At 63.5% G+C, this 18,193-nt stretch overlaps 1 protein-coding gene across 1 annotated transcript; it reads left to right on the top strand.

Moving 5' to 3' along the window:
* The first annotated feature begins 1,082 nt into the window (after positions 1-1,082).
* Positions 1,083-17,888, top strand: SYNGAP1 (synaptic Ras GTPase activating protein 1). The gene is given in 15 exon segments (XM_035572573.1): positions 1,083-1,236; positions 1,320-1,418; positions 2,007-2,261; positions 2,263-2,562; positions 3,588-3,732; positions 4,256-4,400; positions 4,485-4,721; positions 5,746-5,947; positions 6,396-6,571; positions 6,772-6,813; positions 7,823-8,654; positions 9,461-9,634; positions 10,418-10,629; positions 12,985-13,086; positions 17,846-17,888. Coding segments are annotated over 15 exon segments (3,108 nt in total). The 5' UTR covers positions 1,083-1,092.
* Positions 17,889-18,193: the final 305 nt, after the last annotated feature.

Below are 18,193 nucleotides of genomic sequence, written 5' to 3' on the forward strand. Positions count from 1 at the left end.
CCTTCATCCCCAGGGGTGTCCCTTGCCCCCGAGGGCTGTCCCTTGTCCCCGAGGGGGGTCTCTTGTCCCCATACTGCCGAGTGGTCCCCGAGGGGGATGTCCCTTGTCCCCTGCTGCCGATAGCATCCCTCATCCCCGGGGCTCGTCCCGCTTTGTGGGGGATGTCCCCTGTCCCAGAGGGGATGTCCCCTGTCCCCTCACCCCACAGGGGATGCCCCTTGTCCTCGTCCCCATGGGGACGCCCTGGGGGCTCCCCTGTCCCCTGCACCAGGCGATCCGGGTGGGTGTTTTTTTTTTTTTTTTTTTTTGCGGTGGTGTCGGTGGTGGTGGTGGGGGCCGCCTCTCGCCGGGGTATTTTTATCCGCGCCGCCCCCGCGTGCGCTCGGTGCCGGTGACACGGTGACGGTGACGGTGACGGCGGCCGCGGGGACGTGGGGACGTGGCGGGGCCGCTGCTTACGCAGCCCCGGGGATAAATTTAGCACCCGGGGGTGGCTCACCTGCGCCAGCTGCACCGTGCCGGGGGGGGGGGGGGGGAAGGGGGGGACACAGGGCCGTTTTGGGGTGATACGTGCCTGGGTTTCCCCCCCCCCCCCCTTTTTGGGGAGTCCCGCATCCACTCGGGGAATCCCTCGTCCGTTTCGGGAGGGGGTGGGGGGGCTCCCCGGATGCCCATGGAAAGGGGGGAGGGTGCCCACCGTCATGTTCCCCCCCCCCTCCCCATATCCCCCCCACCCCCATGTCCCCCCCCCTCCCCAAGCCCTGACTCTGTCTCTCTCTGTCCGTCCCGACGCCGCGGACGCGCCCCCAGGTCCCGCGCGGATGCCCCAGGTACCCCCCCCCCCCCGCCGCCACCACCGCTGCCACCGCCACCCCCCCACCCCCACCCCCCACTGGCATGCCACCCCCCCCCCCATACACAATGCCACCACCAACCCCGGGCACCCCCCCCCCTAACCCCCCCCCCCCAAATCTCCCCCCACCACCACCACCGCCACCACCTTCCCTTACCCCAAAATCCGCCGTCCCCCCTCCCCAACCCCAAACCGCGTCCCCCCGAGCGTCCCCCCCGCGTCCCCGCAGGGCCCGGTTGATGCAGAGCTTCAAGGAGTCGCACTCGCACGAGTCGCTGCTGAGCCCCAGCAGCGCGGCCGAGGCGCTGGAGCTCAACCTGGACGAGGACTCCATCATCAAGGCGGTCCACAGCAGCATCCTGGGGCAGGAGTTCTGCTTCGAGGTAAGGCCGCCCCCCCCTCCCCCCCAGTGTCCCCGCGGTGGTGGCCCCCACGTTGTTGTCACTGTCCCTTCCCCTTCCCGCAGGTCACCACGGCCTCGGGGACCAAGTGCTTTGCGTGCCGCTCGGCTGCCGAGCGGGATAAGTGGATCGAGAACCTGCAGAGGGCCGTGAAGCCCAACAAGGTGGGGTGGTCGACCTCCTCTGTGGGGGTGGTCAACCGGTGGGGTTGGGGGTGGTCAACTGGTGGGGATGGTCACCTGGTGGGGACGGTGGTGGTCAGCTGGTGGGGCTGGAGATGGTCAACTAGTGGACATGGTCAACAAGTGGGGCTGGAGATGGTCAGTTGGTAGGGATGGAGATGGTCAACTGGTGGGGATAGTCTACAAGTGGGGCTGAGGATGGTCAATAAGTGGGGCTGGGGCTGGTCACCTGGTGGGGATGGTCAGCTGGTGGGGATGGGGATGATCGAGTGTTGAGGATGGAGGTGGTCACCTGGTGGGAATGGAGATAGTCAAGTGGTGGACATGGTCGACAAGTGGGGCTGGAGATGGTCACCTGGTGGGGATGGCCAACTGGTGGGAATGGAGCTGGTCAGCTGGTGACGATGGGGATGGTCACGTGGCCTGGATGGATATGGTCACCTAGTGGGGGTGCAGACGGTCACCGGTGGAGCTGGCCATCAGGTAGAGACGAGGATGGTCACCTGGTGACCCCATGCCCCACACCCAGCTGTCCTCATCCCCAGCTGTCCCTCCCCCTTCCCTCCCCAGGACAACAGCCGGCGGGTGGACAACGTGCTGAAGCTATGGGTGATCGAGGCGCGGGACCTGCCCCCCAAGAAGCGCTACTACTGCGAGCTGTGCCTGGACGACATGCTCTACGCCCGCACCACCAGCAAGGCGCGCACCGACAACGTCTTCTGGGGCGAGCACTTCGAGTTCAACAACCTGCCGGCCGTCCGCACCATCCGCCTGCACCTCTACAAGGACACCGACAAGAAGCGCAAGAAGGACAAGAGCAACTACTGTGGGGATGGTGAGCATCCCCATCGCCAGCGTCACCGGGCGGCACTTCGCCGAGCAGTGGTACCCGCTCAGCCAGCCCAGCGGCAGCAAGAGCAAGGCCGGCTGCCCGGCCCTGCGCGTCAAGAGCCGCTTCCAGACCATGAGCATCCTCCCGATGGAACTCTACAAGGAGTTCGCCGAGTACGTCACCAACAACTACCGGATGCTCTGTGCCGTCCTTGAGCCCGTGCTCAGCGTCAAGAGCAAGGAGGAGGTGGCCTGCGCACTGGTGCACATCCTGCAGAGCACCGGCAAGGCTAAGGTGGGGTGGAGGACGGAGGGAGGGGTGGAGAACGGATGGCGGAGGGATGGAGGAGTGATGATGGATGGATGGATGGGTGGATGGATGGATGGAGGAGGGATGGAGGATGGAGGGATGGAGGGATGGATGGATGGATGGATGGAGGGAGGATGGAGGGATGGAGGGATGGAGGATGGATGGATGGATGGAAGAGGGATGGATGGAAGAGGGATGGATGGAAGAGGGATGGAGGGATGGAAGAATGGATGGAAAGATGGAGGAGGGATGGAGGGCAGGCATAGGGAGATGGATGGAGGATGGATAGAGGACAGGTGTGGAGGACTAACGGATGGATGGATGGATTGAGGATAGATGGATGATGGGATGGAGGCTGGCTGGCTGGCTGGAGGATGGATAGAAGGGAATGGTTAGATGATGGGGGATGGATGGAAAGATGGCTGGACAGACAGGATGGATGGAGGATGGATGGATAGAGAAGAGATGGAGGATGGATGGAGGACAGAGTCATGGAAAATAAATGGCAAAGGAGTGATGGAGGAGGATGGCAGATGGAGGATGGATGGAGCATACACATGGAAGATGGAGGGAGGAGGGATGGCAAAGGACGGACAGATGAGGGAAAAATGATTATGGATGGAGGTTGGATGGAGAACAGCTGGAGGATGAATGGAGGACAGGCACGTGAAGGATGGATGAGTGGATGGAGAACGGATGGGTAGAAGAAAGATGGATAGAGGGATGAATACAGGTCAGATGAAGCAAGGATGGATGGGCTTATGGATGATGGATGGAGCACCGGTGGAGTACAGATGGATGAGAGATGGAGGACAGGACAGATGGATGGGCAGCAGATGGATGCATGGATGGATGGCAGCTGAATAGAGGACAGAAGGATGGACAAAGGACAGAGAGATGGAGAACGGAGGGCTGGCTGGCTGGGCAGAAGATGGAGGTGGGACACAAACATGCAGGGAGGGTGGGCTGGGCGCAGGCGGGCACTGGGCTGCCCTGACGGCCATGGGCAGGACTTCCTGTCGGACATGGCCATGACGGAGGTGGATCGCTTCATGGACCGGGAGCACCTGATCTTCCGGGAAAACACCCTCGCCACGAAAGCCATAGAGGAGTACCTGAAACTCATCGGCCAGAAATACCTCAAGGATGCCATTGGTGAGCCCCACCAGTGCTTGGGGTCCTTGTTGCAGGCAGGGCCCTGTTGGCATGGCGGTGGGACGGTGAGTTGTCCCCATACATGGCCATGACACTACTGGCATGACCAGGGGATGGTTGGATGGTCCTGTGTCGTAGCCGTGTCCCCACTAGAGTGGCCTGGCCATGGGATGGTTGGGAGGTCCCTGGTCCCTGCTCATAGAAGTGTCCTCATTGGCATGGCCATGGGATGGTTTGGAGGTTCCTTCTTGCGTCTGTGGCCTGTTGGCATGGCCATGGGATGGTTTGGTGGTTCCTTCTCACAGCTGTCTCCCCACTGTTGTGGTCATGGAAAGGTTGGGTGGTCCCTTCTTTAGATCACGTCCCTGTGGGCATGGTGGTCCTTTCTCATGGCCGTATCCCCAGCAGGGTGGTCTGGCTGTGGGACGACCAAGTTGTCCCTGCTCGGGGCCATGTCACCAGCAGGGTGGCCTGGCTGTGGGACAGTGGGGTGATCCCCGCTGTTGTCCCCATCCCCCCGCAGGTGAGTTCATCCGGGCATTGTACGAATCAGAGGAGAACTGCGAGGTTGACCCCATGAAGTGCTCGGCCTCCACCTTGGCTGACCACCAGGCCAACCTCCGCATGTGCTGCGAGCTCGCCCTCTGCAAGGTGGTCAACTCGCACTGGTGAGTCCCCGGGGCTGCTCGGGGCTGGGGATGTCCTCCGGTGTCCCCACCGCGGGATCCTGACCATGTCCCTCCCTGGCACAGCGTGTTCCCACGGGAGCTGAAGGAGGTCTTTGCCTCGTGGCGGCTGCGGTGCGCCGAGCGGGGCCGCGAGGACATCGCCGACCGGCTGATCAGCGCCTCGCTCTTCCTGCGGTTCCTTTGCCCCGCCGTGATGTCCCCCAGCCTCTTCGGCCTCATGCAGGAGTACCCTGACGAGCAGACTGCCCGTACCCTCACCCTCATCGCCAAGGTCATCCAGAACCTGGCCAACTTCACCAAGTGAGAACCCAGAGGGGAGCAGGGAGGGGTGGTGGTGGGCAACAGTGGTCGGATGGGTGGAGAATGGAGGGAAGGTGGATCTGAAGGTCTGCGGGTAGATGGTGCTTGGATGGATTGGTAGGTAGACGAAGGGAAGTTGGATGGGTGAGTTGGTGGGTGGATGGATGGATGGAAGGATGGATGGATGATGAATGGATAGATGAATGGATGGATGGATGATGGATAGATGATGGATGGATGGGCAGACGGACGGACAGACGGATGGATGGATGGATGGGTGGGTGGGTGGGTGGAAGGATAAGCTGGATGCACAGAAGATGGGTAAATGGATGGAGTATGGATGGACCAGTTGATGGATAATGAGTGGAAGGTAGGTGAGAGATTTGGCAGATGGATGGATGAGTTGGATGGAGGGAAGCCAGACAGATGGAGATAAGATGGATGGGTGAGTTGATGGATGATGGACAGAAGGTGGATGAGTTGGTGGACAGAAAATGGACAAATAGAATGCAGATGGACGAGTTATTGGGTGAATGGATGAGAAGATGGATGAGTATAGAAGATGAACAGGCAGAAGATGGATGAGTTGTTGGAGAAGATGAATAGATAGAATGAAGATGGACGAGTCATGGATGAATGGATGAGAAGGTGGATGAGTTGATGGATGATGCATGGAAGATGAGTGAGGTGGTGGATGGAGGGGAGATGGACAGATGGGTATGATACAGATGGACAGACGGACGGACGGATGGATGGATGGATGGGTGGATGGATGGACTTAGGTATGGATGAAAAGACTTATGGATGGGTTGGATGAAAGAAAGATGGATGGAAGACAGAGGAAAGAGTTTGCAGATGGATGGAGAACAAATGGAAGAGGAGCTGGATGAAGGTCAGACGTGGCTTTATGACCAGACGACTGGAAGCCGGAGGGACAGAAGGGACAGAGAGCGGCACGTGGGGCCAGCGGTGGGGCCAGCTGGTAGTGGGGAGAGTGGGGACCCCTCTGAGCGCCCGCCTGCAGGTTTGGCAGCAAGGAGGAGTACATGGCCTTCATGAATGAATTCCTGGAGCTGGAATGGACCAGCATGCAGCAGTTCCTCTACGAGATCTCCAACCTGGACACCCTCACCAACAGCACCAGCTTCGAGGGCTACATCGACCTGGGCCGTGAGCTCTCCACCCTGCACGCCCTCCTTTGGGAGGTCATGTCCCAGCTCAGCAAGGTACCCGGGACATCTGGGTGCTCTCCTGGGTGGTCATCGGGGACCTGGGTGCCTTGGTCTTCTCCTGGGTGGTCATCAGGGACCTGGGTGCCTTGGTCCTCTCCTGGGTGGTCATCGGGGACCTGGGTGCTTTGGTCCACCCTGTGGGGTGTTCTGGGGTCTTGGACATCTGGCTACCACTGGGAGGACATTTTGGGGTCCCAACCACCCGTGCAACCCTCAGGGGCCATGTTGGGTTCCCATGCCCCCCTCTAGGAAGTCATTTTGGGGTCCTACTAGCCCACGTTCCCCAGGGAGCTCTTTTGGGGTCTCATCCACTTGTGTGTCCCTCAAGGGGAGGTCACTGGGGTCCCATCAACCCATGCCCTCCCAGGGAGGAGGTTGGTGGGGTTCTGGGGGGGTGGAATTTGCAGGGGAAAAGGGGAGTCACGGACGACTTCCTTCCCAGGAGGCCCTGCTGAAGCTGGGCCCGCTGCCCCGGCTGCTGACGGACATCAGCGTGGCCCTGCGCAACCCCCACCTGCAGCGGCAGCCGAGCCAGGGGGAGCGGCTGCCCCCCAAGGGGCTGGTGCTGCGGGGACCCTCAGCTGACCTCCAGCCCTACCTCGTCCGTGACCTCAACAGGTGGGGACCCCCTGAGAGGTCCCTCTGTGTCCCCCCACTTCCCCATGGGTGCCACCACATCCTGCCCCACGTTCCACCCCCCCAGCCACGGTATCCCAGCACGGTGCTGTGGTGTCCCCACCAGTTACCCCCTGTGTCACCCAGCGTGTCCCCTGCTCCCCGTGGGGGTCCCTGTTGTGACCCGTTGTCTATCCCCACAGCTCTGTTGACCTCCAGTCCTACATGGTGCGGGGCCTTAACAGGTGGGTGATGGGGCGGGATGGGGTGGGTTGGGATGGGGATGGGGATGGGATGGGATGGGGATGGGATGGGATGGGATGGGATGGGATGGGATGGGATGGGATGGGATGGGATGGGATGGGATGGGATGGGGATAGGGATAGGGATGGGGATGTGATGGGATGAGATGGGGATGGGGATAGGGATAGGGATGGGGATGGGATGGGATGGGATGGGATGGGATGGGATGGGGATGGGGATGGGGATGGGGATGGGATGGGATGGGATGGGGATGGGGATAGGGATAGGGATGGGGATGGGATGGGATGGGATGGGATGGGATGGGGATGGGATGGGATGGGATGGGGATGGGGATGGGGATGTGATGGGATGAGATGGGGATGGGGATAGGGATAGGGATGGGGATGGGATGGGATGGGATGGGATGGGATGGGATGGGATGGGATGGGATAGAGATGGAGTTGAGGTTGGGGATGGGGATGGAGATGGGATGAGAATGGGGACGGAAATGGGATTGGAGATGGGATAGAAATGGATGGAGCTGGAGATGGTGATGGAGATGGGATTGGGGGTGGGAATGGGGATGGGATGGGGCTGGGGATGGAATAGGTTGAGATGGAGCTGGAGAGGGGGATGGGATAGAAAGGGTTGGGGATGAGAACGGGGATGGAGATGGAGATAGGGATGAGGTAGAAATGGGGTTGGGATGGGGATGGAGATGGAATAGGATGGGATGAGGATGAAAATGGGGCTGGAGATGGGGCTGGAGACAGGGATGAAGTAGAAACATGGATGGGATGGGGATGGGACTGGGACGAGGATGGAGATGGGGTGAGGATGGGACAGGGATGGGTACCGCCTGAAGACCACCATCTGGGCCATCCCTGGGGTGTGTCCCCACCCCAAGAGGACCCAGCTCCATCCCTCCTCTCCCTCCCACCCTCCCCGGGGACCCCCCGGCGGTTGTCCCCCCCCCTTCTCCACAACCCTTCCCTCTGCCCCCCTCCCCAGCTCCATGGAGGTGCCGCGCCTGCCCTCCCCGCCACAGGAGAAGGGGCCGCCGGAGGTGTTGGTGCTGAGCCGCCCCCCCCTCGCCCGCTCCTCGCCCGCTTACTGCACCAGCAGCTCGGACCTGACGGAGCCGGAGGGGGGGCGAGCTCTGGGGGTGGGCAAGAGTGTCTCCATGCTGGACCTCCAGGATGGCCGCGTGGACAGCGTCCCCAGCCTGCCCGCCGAGTTGCTGGCTGCTGCCGGTGGTCCAGCCCCGGGGGGCGGCGGGGGGCTTCGTCCCGGTCGCCTGTCCCAGGGCAGTGCCTCCAGCTTGGCTCCCCCCCGTTTAGGGGTGCCGGAACCGGGGGGGCCGCAGCTGCGGGTGCCCCTCTCTTTCCAGAACCCCCTCTTTCACCTGGCGGCCGATGGCCCCCTGCGTCCCGAGACAGGCGGGGGGAGCGAGGGGCCCTTCGCCCCCCCCTTGCACGGGTACAGCAAGAGCGAGGAGCTGGCGGCGCCTCCCCCCAAGCACATCACCCACAGCCACAGCTATAGCGATGAGTTCGCCCGGCCGGGGGGGGACTTCAGCCGGCGGCAGCTCTCCCTGCAGGACAGCCTGGCCCCCCCCCAGATCACCATCGGGGCCCCCCCGCCACCCACCCCCCGGGGAGCCCGGGCAGGGAAGGGTGGGGGGCAGGGGCCGGCGGCCCTGGGGGTGCCCTCCAAACCACGGCCAGCCAGCGGGAACCTGCTGGCATCCCCTGAGCCCACCTACGGGCCCCCCCGGTCCCGGCAGCCCTCCCTGGCCAAGGAGGCATCGGTGGCTGGGATGAAGCCACCGGTCACCAAGCAGGTGGGGATGGGGGGGAACACATGGGGGGTGTGGGGACATGGGGGGTTTAGGGGGTGTGGGCACATGGGGGATAGCTGGGACATGGGGCTATGGGGGACATAGGAGACATGATGGGGACATGGGGACATGGGGGACAGCTGGGACATGGGGGATAGCTGGGACATGGGGCTATGGGCGACGTAGGGGCATGGGGGACATGGTGGAGACATGGGAGGCATGGGGACATGGGGGATATAGGGGGTGTGAGAACATTGGGAACAGCTAGGACATGGGGTTATGGGGGACATAGAGGCATAGAGGAAATGATGGGGACATGGGGGACATGGGGACATAGGGGACAGCTGGGACATGGAGGGCATAGGGACATGGAGGACATGGTGGAGGCATAGGGGCATTGGGGGCATGAGGACATGGGGGACAGCTGGGATATGGCGGACAGAGACATGGGGGGAGACAGGACACAGTGGGGACATGGGGGGCATGGGGAGATGGGGCCATGGAGGACATAATGGGGACATGGGATACAACTGGGATGGGGGGGTGACATAGGGACATGGAGGGATACTGGGACATGGGGGGCATGATGGGGACATGCGATGAGAGACGTGGGACTACTGGGACATGGGGACATGGGGTCTGGTGGGAACATGGGGATACGGGGACATGGGGGACATAGGATAGGGGCATGGAGATACGGGGGTGATGGGGGACATAGTGGGGATGAGAGACATGGAGTGGACATGGGGACATGGTGGGGATGGGGACACAAGGTGGGGGGGTCCCATCCCGTTTGTGTTCCCCCCCAGGCCTCACAGACGCCGTCAACGCTGAACCCGGTGATGCCGGCGGCCGAGCGCACGGTGGCCTGGGTGTCCAACATGCCGCACCTCTCGGCCGACATCGAGAGCTCCCACATCGAGCGCGAGGAGTACAAGCTCAAGGAGTACTCCAAGTCCATGGACGAGAGCCGGCTGGACCGGGTAGGGCCACCCGCGGGACCCAGCACCAGGTCCTGGGGGGTGACAAGGGGGCGAGGACCCTGGGGGGGGGGGGGCGGGTTTTAGGGTGAGGCGGGTTCCAGGGATCCAAGAGTTTGGGGTTTAGGGTGACCCAGGTTGTAGGAGGTGACCGTGATGGAGCCAGGTTCTGGGCGTGCGGGTGTCTGGGTTTTTAGGGTGACATGGGGACATAAGGGTTCAGCATTTAGGGTGGCAGGGGTCCTGAGGACCCAAGGTGTCCCCATGAGGTTGACCCAGGTGTCCCCATGGGGTTGACCAGGCATCCATGCATCACCATGGGGTTGACCCAAGGTGTCCCCATGGGGATGACCCAAGCATCCCCATGGGATTGACCCAGGTGTCCATATATCCCCATGGGGTTGACCCAGGTGTCAGTATGTCCCCATGGGGTTGACCAAAGCATCACCATTGGGTTGACCCAAGCATCCCCATGGGGTTGACCTAGGTGTCCCCATGGGGTTGACCCAAGCATCTCCATGGGGTTGACCCAAGTGTCCCCATGAGGTCGACCCAGGTGTCCCCATGGGGTTCACCCAAGCGTCCCCATGGGGTGACCTAAGAATCCTCAGGGTGTTGACCCAAGAGTCTCCATGGGGTTGACCCAGATGTCCCCACGGAGTTGACCCAACCATTCCCACGGGTTTGACCCAGGCGCCCGGGTATTGCTTCTGGGGGGGGGGTCCTGGGTGCGGTGGTGGTGGCGGGGGGGGGGACCCAGGCGCCCTGCAGTGTGTGCTGTGGCAGGTGAAGGAGTACGAGGAGGAGATCCACTCGCTGAAGGAGCGGCTGCACATGTCCAACCGCAAGCTGGAGGAGTACGAGCGGCGCCTGGTGTCGCAGGAGGAGCAGACGAGCCGCATCCTGCTGCAGTACCAGCACCGCCTGGAGCAGAGCGAGAAGCGCCTGCGGCAGCAGCAGGCCGAGAAGGACTCGCAGATCAAGAGCATCATCGGCAGGTGAGGGAGGGACCCGGCCGGGGGGGGGGGGGGGGGGTGGATTTCGGGGGGGTGTTGGGGTGTGGGGAAGGAGAGGGATGGGAGGGCTTCAGGATATGGGAGGGGGGACATAGGGGGTATGGGGGATAGATGGGTGTAGGGGGATGTTGGGGGTATAGGGGGATATGGGAGGTGTAGAAGGACATGGAACATATGGGGACACAGGGGGGCATGGGAGGGTTAGAGGGACATAGAACATAGGGGGACTCGGGGGACATAGAGGGACATGGAACGTATGGGGACACAGGGGGGCACAGAGGGACATGGGGACATAGAGGAACATGGGGGCACAGAGGGACATAGAACATACGGGGACATATGGGGGCATGGGGGATGTAGAGGGACATGGAACGCATGGGGACACACGGGGGCACAGAGGGACATGGAACATGGGGACATGAGGAGCACAGATGGACATGGAACATATGGGGACATAGTGGGACATGGGGGACATAGATGGGCGTGGAACATATGGGGACACAGGGGGGCACAGAGGGACATGGGGACATACAGGAACATGGGGGCACAGAGGGACATAGAACATACGGGGGCATATGGGGACATGGGGGATGTAGAGGAACATGGAGCATATGGGGATGTAGTGGGACACAGAGGACACAGAGGGACACGGGGGCACAGAGGGACATGGAACATATGAGGACACAGGGGGACATGGGGGACATAGAGGGACGTGGGAAGCATAGATGGACATGGAGCATATGGGGACATAGAGGGACACTGGGGACATAGAGGGACACGGAACATATGAGGACATAGGGGGACATAGGGGACACAGAGGGACGTGGAACATATGGGGACGTAGTGGGACATGGGGGACGTAGAGGGACATGGAACATATGGGGACATAGAGGGACATGAGGGACATGGAGACAATGGGGACATGGAGGAACACTGGTAGCGCAGAGGGACATGGGGACACAGAGGGACATGGGGGACACGGAGGAACACAGAACATATGGGGACATGAGGGACATGGCAAGCACAGAGGGATGTGGAGCTTAGGGGGACGTGGAGGCTGTGGGGACATAGAGGGACACCGGGAACAGGGAAGGACATGGAGGACACGGAGGGACATAGGGGACATAGAGGGACACGGGGGACGTAGATGGACATGGGGAACGTAGATGGACGTGGGGACAAAGAACAACACAAGGGACAAAGAGGGACACAGACATGGGGACATAGGGGGACACAGAGGGACACGGAACATATGGGGACATAGAGGGACACGGGGACAGCAGGATATGGGTGACATAGAGGGACATGGGGACACAGGGGACATGGGGGTACATGGAGGAACAGGGACCTCTGTGGGGACACAACAGGACAAGGAGGGGGCTGGGGACATGAGGTAGGGAGGGCCACCAAGACAAGGGGTGACAGGACGGGGACAGGGCTGGGGGGGGACATGGGACGTGCATGGCGACAGAAGTGGGGGGACATGAGGAGGTCCCAGTGCTTGGTGGCTTGTGGTCCCCTGCTGTCCCCTCCCCATGGGCTGGGTCCCTGTCCCCACCATCCCTGTCCCCTCCCAGGGTCCACCCCACTGGCCCTGTCCCCGTGTCCCCAGGGTGTCCCCAGGGCTGGGTGGCAGCATGGCCCCAGGGCGTCCCTCTGTGTCCTGGGATTGTCCCCACCTTGTCCCCCCCGCCGTGTCCCCAAGGCTTCCCCAGGGTGTCCCTAGGATGTCCCCGCATGTTCCTGGGATGGGTGGCAAGGTGACCCTGCTGCAGGGGTGCCCCTGGGGGGTGGCAGCGTGTCACTGCAGGTGTCCCTAGGGTTTGTCCCCAGGGGTGTCCCTGGGGGGTGGCAGCGTGCCACTGGGGTGTCCCCACATCCCTAGGGTCTATCCCCAGGGATGTCACCCTCCCTTGCGGGGGGGGGGGGGGGGGGGGATGGCATGTCACTGGGCTGTCCCCATGTCCCTCGGGTCTGTCCCCAGCACTGGGGTGTCCCCATGTCCCTCGGGTTTATCCCCAGGGGTGTCCCTGGCGGGTGACAGCGTGTCACTGGGGTGCCCCCACGTCCCTAGGGTTTGTCCCCGGGGGGGGTGTCCCCATCCCTTGGGGTATCCCCATGTGTGCCTGTTTGGGGTGTCCCCATCCCCGGGTGGGTTTTGGGGGGGGGGGGGGGGGTGGCAGCACCGCGTTTCCCACCCCCCCCCCCCCCAACGCGATGTCCCCGAGGGCACCCCCCCACCCAAAGGCCAGCGGGGTGGGGGTGGGTGGGGGGCGCGCGTCCCCCCGCTTTTGGGGGGGGGTGGCAGCGTGACCCCGGTGAAGCCTGGCCCCGCAGGCTGATGCTGGTGGAGCAGGAGCTGCGCAGGGATCACTTGGGCGCCCACGACCCCCCCGAGGGCCGGCGGCGGCTGCTCGACGCTCAGGTGGAAATTACAATGTCATTGCTCTGCTCCGTGTGCCCACGGCCATCCCACCGCCGCGCTGGGGGGGGGGCAGCCCCCTGGGGTGGGGGGGGGGGGCGGGGGGGGGTGAGGGGCACCCATGTGGGAAGGGGGTTTGGGGAGACGGAGGAGGGTTGGGGGGGTTTGTCGGGGGTATGTGGGTATTTTGGGGGGGGGGGGGTTATTGGGGGCTGGGGGCATTATGGGGGGGGGTAGGTGGGGGGGGGTTATTAGGGGCTGGGGGTATTTATGGGGGATATATATATATGTATATATGGGGGGTTATTGGCGGATGGGGGCATTTATGGGGGTGTGTATATGTATATATGGGGGGGTTATTGGGGGCTGGGGGCATTATGGGAGGGGTAGGGGGGGTTATTAGGGGCTGGGGGTATTTATGGGGGATATATATATATATATGGGGGGGTTATTGGGGGATGGGGGCATTATGGGGGATATATATACATGGGGGGGGCTTATTGGGGGCCGGGGGCATTATGGGGGGGGATAGGTGTGGGGGGGTTATTGGGGGCTGGGGGCATTTATGGGGGGTATATATATATGGGGGGGTTATTGGGGGTTGGAGGCATTTATGGGGGGGTATATATATGTATGGGGGGGTTATTGGGGGTTGGGGGCATTTATGGGGGGGTATATATATATATGGGGGGGTTATTGGGGGCTGGGGGCATTTATGGGGGGTATATATATATGGGGGGGTTATTGGGGGTTGGGGGCATTTATGGGCATATATATATATATATATGGGGGGGTTATTGGGGGCTTGGGGGCATTTATGGGGGGGTATATATATATATGGGGGGGTTATTGGGGGCTGGGGGCATTTATGGGGGGTATATATATATGGGGGGGTTATTGGGGGCTGGGGGCATTTATAGGGGGGTATATATATATATATCAGGGGGTTATTGGGGGTTGGGGGCATTTATGGGGGGGTATATATATATATGGGGGGGTTATTGGGGGCTGGGGGCATTTATGGGAGGGGTATGTATATGGGGAGGGATTTATGGGGGGGTATGGGCATTTATGGGGGGTATCTATCTATGGGGGGATTTATGAGGGGTATGGGCAATAATGGGGGGTATTTATATGGAGGGGTGTTTATTTGGGGGCTGGGGGTATTTATGGGGGGGTATTTATATGGGGGGGATTTATTGGGGGCTATGGGCATTTATGGGGGGGGTATCTATATACGGGGGTGTTTGTTGGGGGGCTGTGGGCATCTGGGGGGGGCTGGGAGGGATCTATGGGGTTATGGGGGGGATGGGGGCATCTATGGGGGGGTATGGGCATCTCGGGGGGGGGGGGCTGTGGGTATGTATGGGCATTTATGGGGCCTGGGGGTATCTATGGGGGGCTATGGGCATTTATGGGGGGGTTGGGCCTCCCTGGGGGAATTTGGGGGCATCTGGGGGGGGGGGGGTGTCTGTGGGCACCCCTGGGGGGTTGTTAGCCCCCATGGGGGGTATTGGCATCCCGGGGGGGGGGGGGTTGGAAGCCCTGGGGGGGTATTTGGGGGCTCTGGGTACCTCTGGGGGGGGGGTTATGGGAACCCATGGGGGGGTTATGGGCACCCCGGGGGGGGCTGCAGGGGGACAGGGCCGTCCCATGGGGACCCCTGGGGTGGGCACGGTCACCCCTGGGGGGACATAGGGACCACGGGGGGGGGGGGGGGGGGGGCGGCACACAGCCACCCCTGGGGGGGGGACAGGGCCACCCTCAAGGGGACACTGTCACCCCTGGGGGGGTGGGGGGTGGGGGGTGGGGGACAGGGCCACCTCCAGGGTGGGACACAGGGACCCCTCTGGGGGACAGAGCCACTGCTGGGGGTACGCTGTCACCCCCGAAGTGACAAGGTGACCCCCCCCCCCCGCCCCCCGGGGGTGCAGGGCCACCCCCCAGGGGGACAAGGTCACCCCTGGGGGGGGGGGGGACACGGGGACAGAGCCATCCCCGGGGGGCACAGAGCCACCCCGGGGCGGGGGGGACAGGGCCACCCCAGGGGGGGACACCAGAGGGACACGAAGCGGGGGGGGGGGGGGACAGAGCCACAGTGTCCCCTCCCCGTTCCCCCGAGCCGACCTAGGGACAGGGCCACCAACGTGTCCCCAAGGCCACCTTCCCCCCCCATCTCCTTCCCCCCCCCCCAGGTGATGGAGCCGGTGCCGGGCCCCCTCCTTGGGTTGGGGCCCCTTCCCCCAACATAGGGCCACCTCCAAGGCCACCACCGGGACACGGCGTGTCCCCAAGCCCCCGGTGCCACCCCCCCCCCCGCCCCCAAATTCCCACGGGGACGAGCGTGTCCCCCCCCCCGCCCCCGGTGGCCCTGACCCCCCCGTGTCTCTCTTCATCCTAGCTGTCCGTCAGGTAGCGCGGGCCAGCCCTGCCTTTGTCACGGGACCCTCGGCCTCCGGTGACACGCCAGGTGGGTCCTTGTCCCCATCCCCGTCCCCCCTGTCCCCCCCCCCACCCATAGGTAGTGCCCCGCTGCCCCAGGGGACCCTTGGGTGTCCCCATTGTCCCCCCCCCCCGTGTCCCCCAGGGACGCTGGGGGATCGTAGGGACGGAGCTGAGGTGTCCCCCTGTCCCTTGGGGACATGGGGTTGGGGGTGTCCCCGTGCCCCTCTGGTGTCCCCTGGACACTGCGAACCCGTAGGGACATGGATCTGGGGTGTCCCCAGTGTCACCCTCATGTCCTCGTGTCCTCCAGGGACACTGGGGAACCCTTGGGGACACAGATCCAGCATGTCCCCATGTCCCTCTTGTGTCCCCTGTTCCCCCAGGGGACACTGGGGACCCTTGGGGACATGATTCAGAGGTGTCCCCATGTCCCCCAGGGACATTGGGAACCCCTGGGGACATGATGCAGGGCTGTCCCCATGTCCCTCTTGTGTCCCCATGTCCCCCAGGGACACTGGGAACCCCTTGGGGACACAGATCCAGGATGTCCCCATGTCCTCCTCGTGTCCCCATGTCCCCCAGGGACACTGGGGAACCCCTGGGGACATGGATCCAGGGCGTCCCCATGTCCCTTCTGTGTCCCCATGTCCCCCAGGGACACTGAGGAACCCCTGGGGACATGGATCCATGATGTCCCCACGTCCCTCCTGTGTCCCCATGTCCCCCAAAGGACACTGGGGGGACCCTTGGGGACATGGGTCCAGCTGTCCCCATGTCCCTCGTGCGTCTCCATGTCCCCAAGGACCAGTAAGGGACATGAGGCTGGTGTGTCCCCCATGTCCTTCCCATGTCCCCATGTCCCCCTCTGTGGACACTGGGAACCCACGGGGACATGGAGCTAGGTGTCCCCATGTCCCTCGTACGTCCCCGTGTCCCCCTCGTGTGTCCATGTCCCCTGGGGACACTGGGAAGCCCTTGGGGACATGCTGCTGGGGTGTCCCCATGTCCCCCAGGGACACTGGGAACCCCTGGGGACATGGACCCGGGATGTCCCCATGTCCCCGCTGTGTCACCGCAGGACCGTGTCCCCTCCCTGGCCTCCCTCGTCCCGATCCGTCCCAGAGGACGCAGATCCGGGATGTCCCCGCATCCCCATGTCCCTTGTCCCCTCCGTGACATTGATCCAGGGTGTCCCTGTCCCTCCCGTGTCATGGCTAGGACATGCCACCGGGGTGTCCTTGTCCCCTCCTGGAGTCCTTTGTCCCCCAGAGGACACAGATCCAGGGTGTCCCCATGTCCCTCGCATGTCCCCATGTCCCCCAAGGGACCCTTGGGGACATGAAGCTGGGGTGTCTCTGTCCCCCTGTGTCCCCATGTCCCCACCGGGGACAAGGATCCAGGGTGTCCCTGTCCACCTTATGTCCCCGTGTCTCGCTGGGGACATGGTGCTGGGGTGTCCCCACGTCCCTCCTGTGTCCCCATGTCCCCCAAGGGACACTGGGGACCCTTGGGGACATGGTGCGGGGGTGTCCCCATGTCCCTCCTGTGTCCCCATGTCCCCCAAGGGACACTGGGGACCCTTGGGGACATGGTGCGGGGGTGTCCCCATGTCCCTCCTGTGTCCCCATGTCCCCCAAGGGACACTGGGGACCCTTGGGGACATGGTGCGGGGGTGTCCCCATGTCCCTCCTGTGTCCCCATGTCCCCCAAGGGACACAGGGGACCCTTGGGGACATGGCTTTGGGCTGTCCCTGTCCCTCTCATGTCCCCCCTGGGGCCCCTTGGGGGCAGGGGAGGGGACACCACCGGTGTCCCCATGTCCCCTCTGGGGGTGGCGGGGTTATTTTGGGGTTGGGGGGGGAGGGGGGGCACCCACCCGCCCCCCCAGCGCTGGCGCCCGCCGTCACCCACCTCGTCTCCATCCTTGTGTCTCGTGTCCCCATCTCACCTCACCCTTTTATTTTGGGGGGGGGGGGGGGGGGGGGTGGTGACACTCGCGTCCCTGTGCCATGTCCTGTCTTTGGAGGGGATTGGGGGGGGGGGGAGACACGACACAAATTTTGGGGGGGGGGGGGTGTGTGTGACCCCGCCACGCACTGGAGGGTCCCGCGGAGCCGTCGCAGGTGAGTGCCATGGGGTCGGGGTTGGGGGGGGCGGGGGGGGGACACACCCCGATTTTTGGGGTGGCGGCGGGGGGGGGGGACCCAACACGTGGGGGGTGTGAGGGGGGTGGCGGCTCGGGGGGGGGGGGGTGTGGGACATTTCGGGGACCCTTTTCGGTGGCGATGGGGGGGGCGGGGGGGTGAATAAGCCCCCCTCGGTGCCTTGCAGGAGAGGCAGCTTTCCGCCGTGGGTGCAGCAGACCCGGGTGTGAGCTGGGCCGGGGGGGTCCCCGCGCGGCCCCCGCCTCCGCCCCCGCCACCCCCGATCACGGCCAACGGCGAGCTGCGCGCCCCCGCTGCTGAGCACTAGCCCCCGCCCCGGGGGCCGCCGGACCCCCGCCCGCATCCCCCCCCCCCCCCCACCCCCCCCCCTTTCCTCTGAAGCCCCCTCCCCAAAATTGCCCCCCCCCCCCCCCCAACCTCAGCAGATGGCGGTGGCCCCCCGGCGGCCCCCGGGGAAACGGGGTCCCCCCCCCCCCCCCCCCCCCCCCCATCCCCATCCCCACTCATCCCCCCC

This window comes from Cygnus atratus, unplaced genomic scaffold (assembly GCF_013377495.2).
Source record: "Cygnus atratus isolate AKBS03 ecotype Queensland, Australia unplaced genomic scaffold, CAtr_DNAZoo_HiC_assembly HiC_scaffold_235, whole genome shotgun sequence".
NCBI classification, from domain to species: domain Eukaryota; kingdom Metazoa; phylum Chordata; class Aves; order Anseriformes; family Anatidae; genus Cygnus; species Cygnus atratus.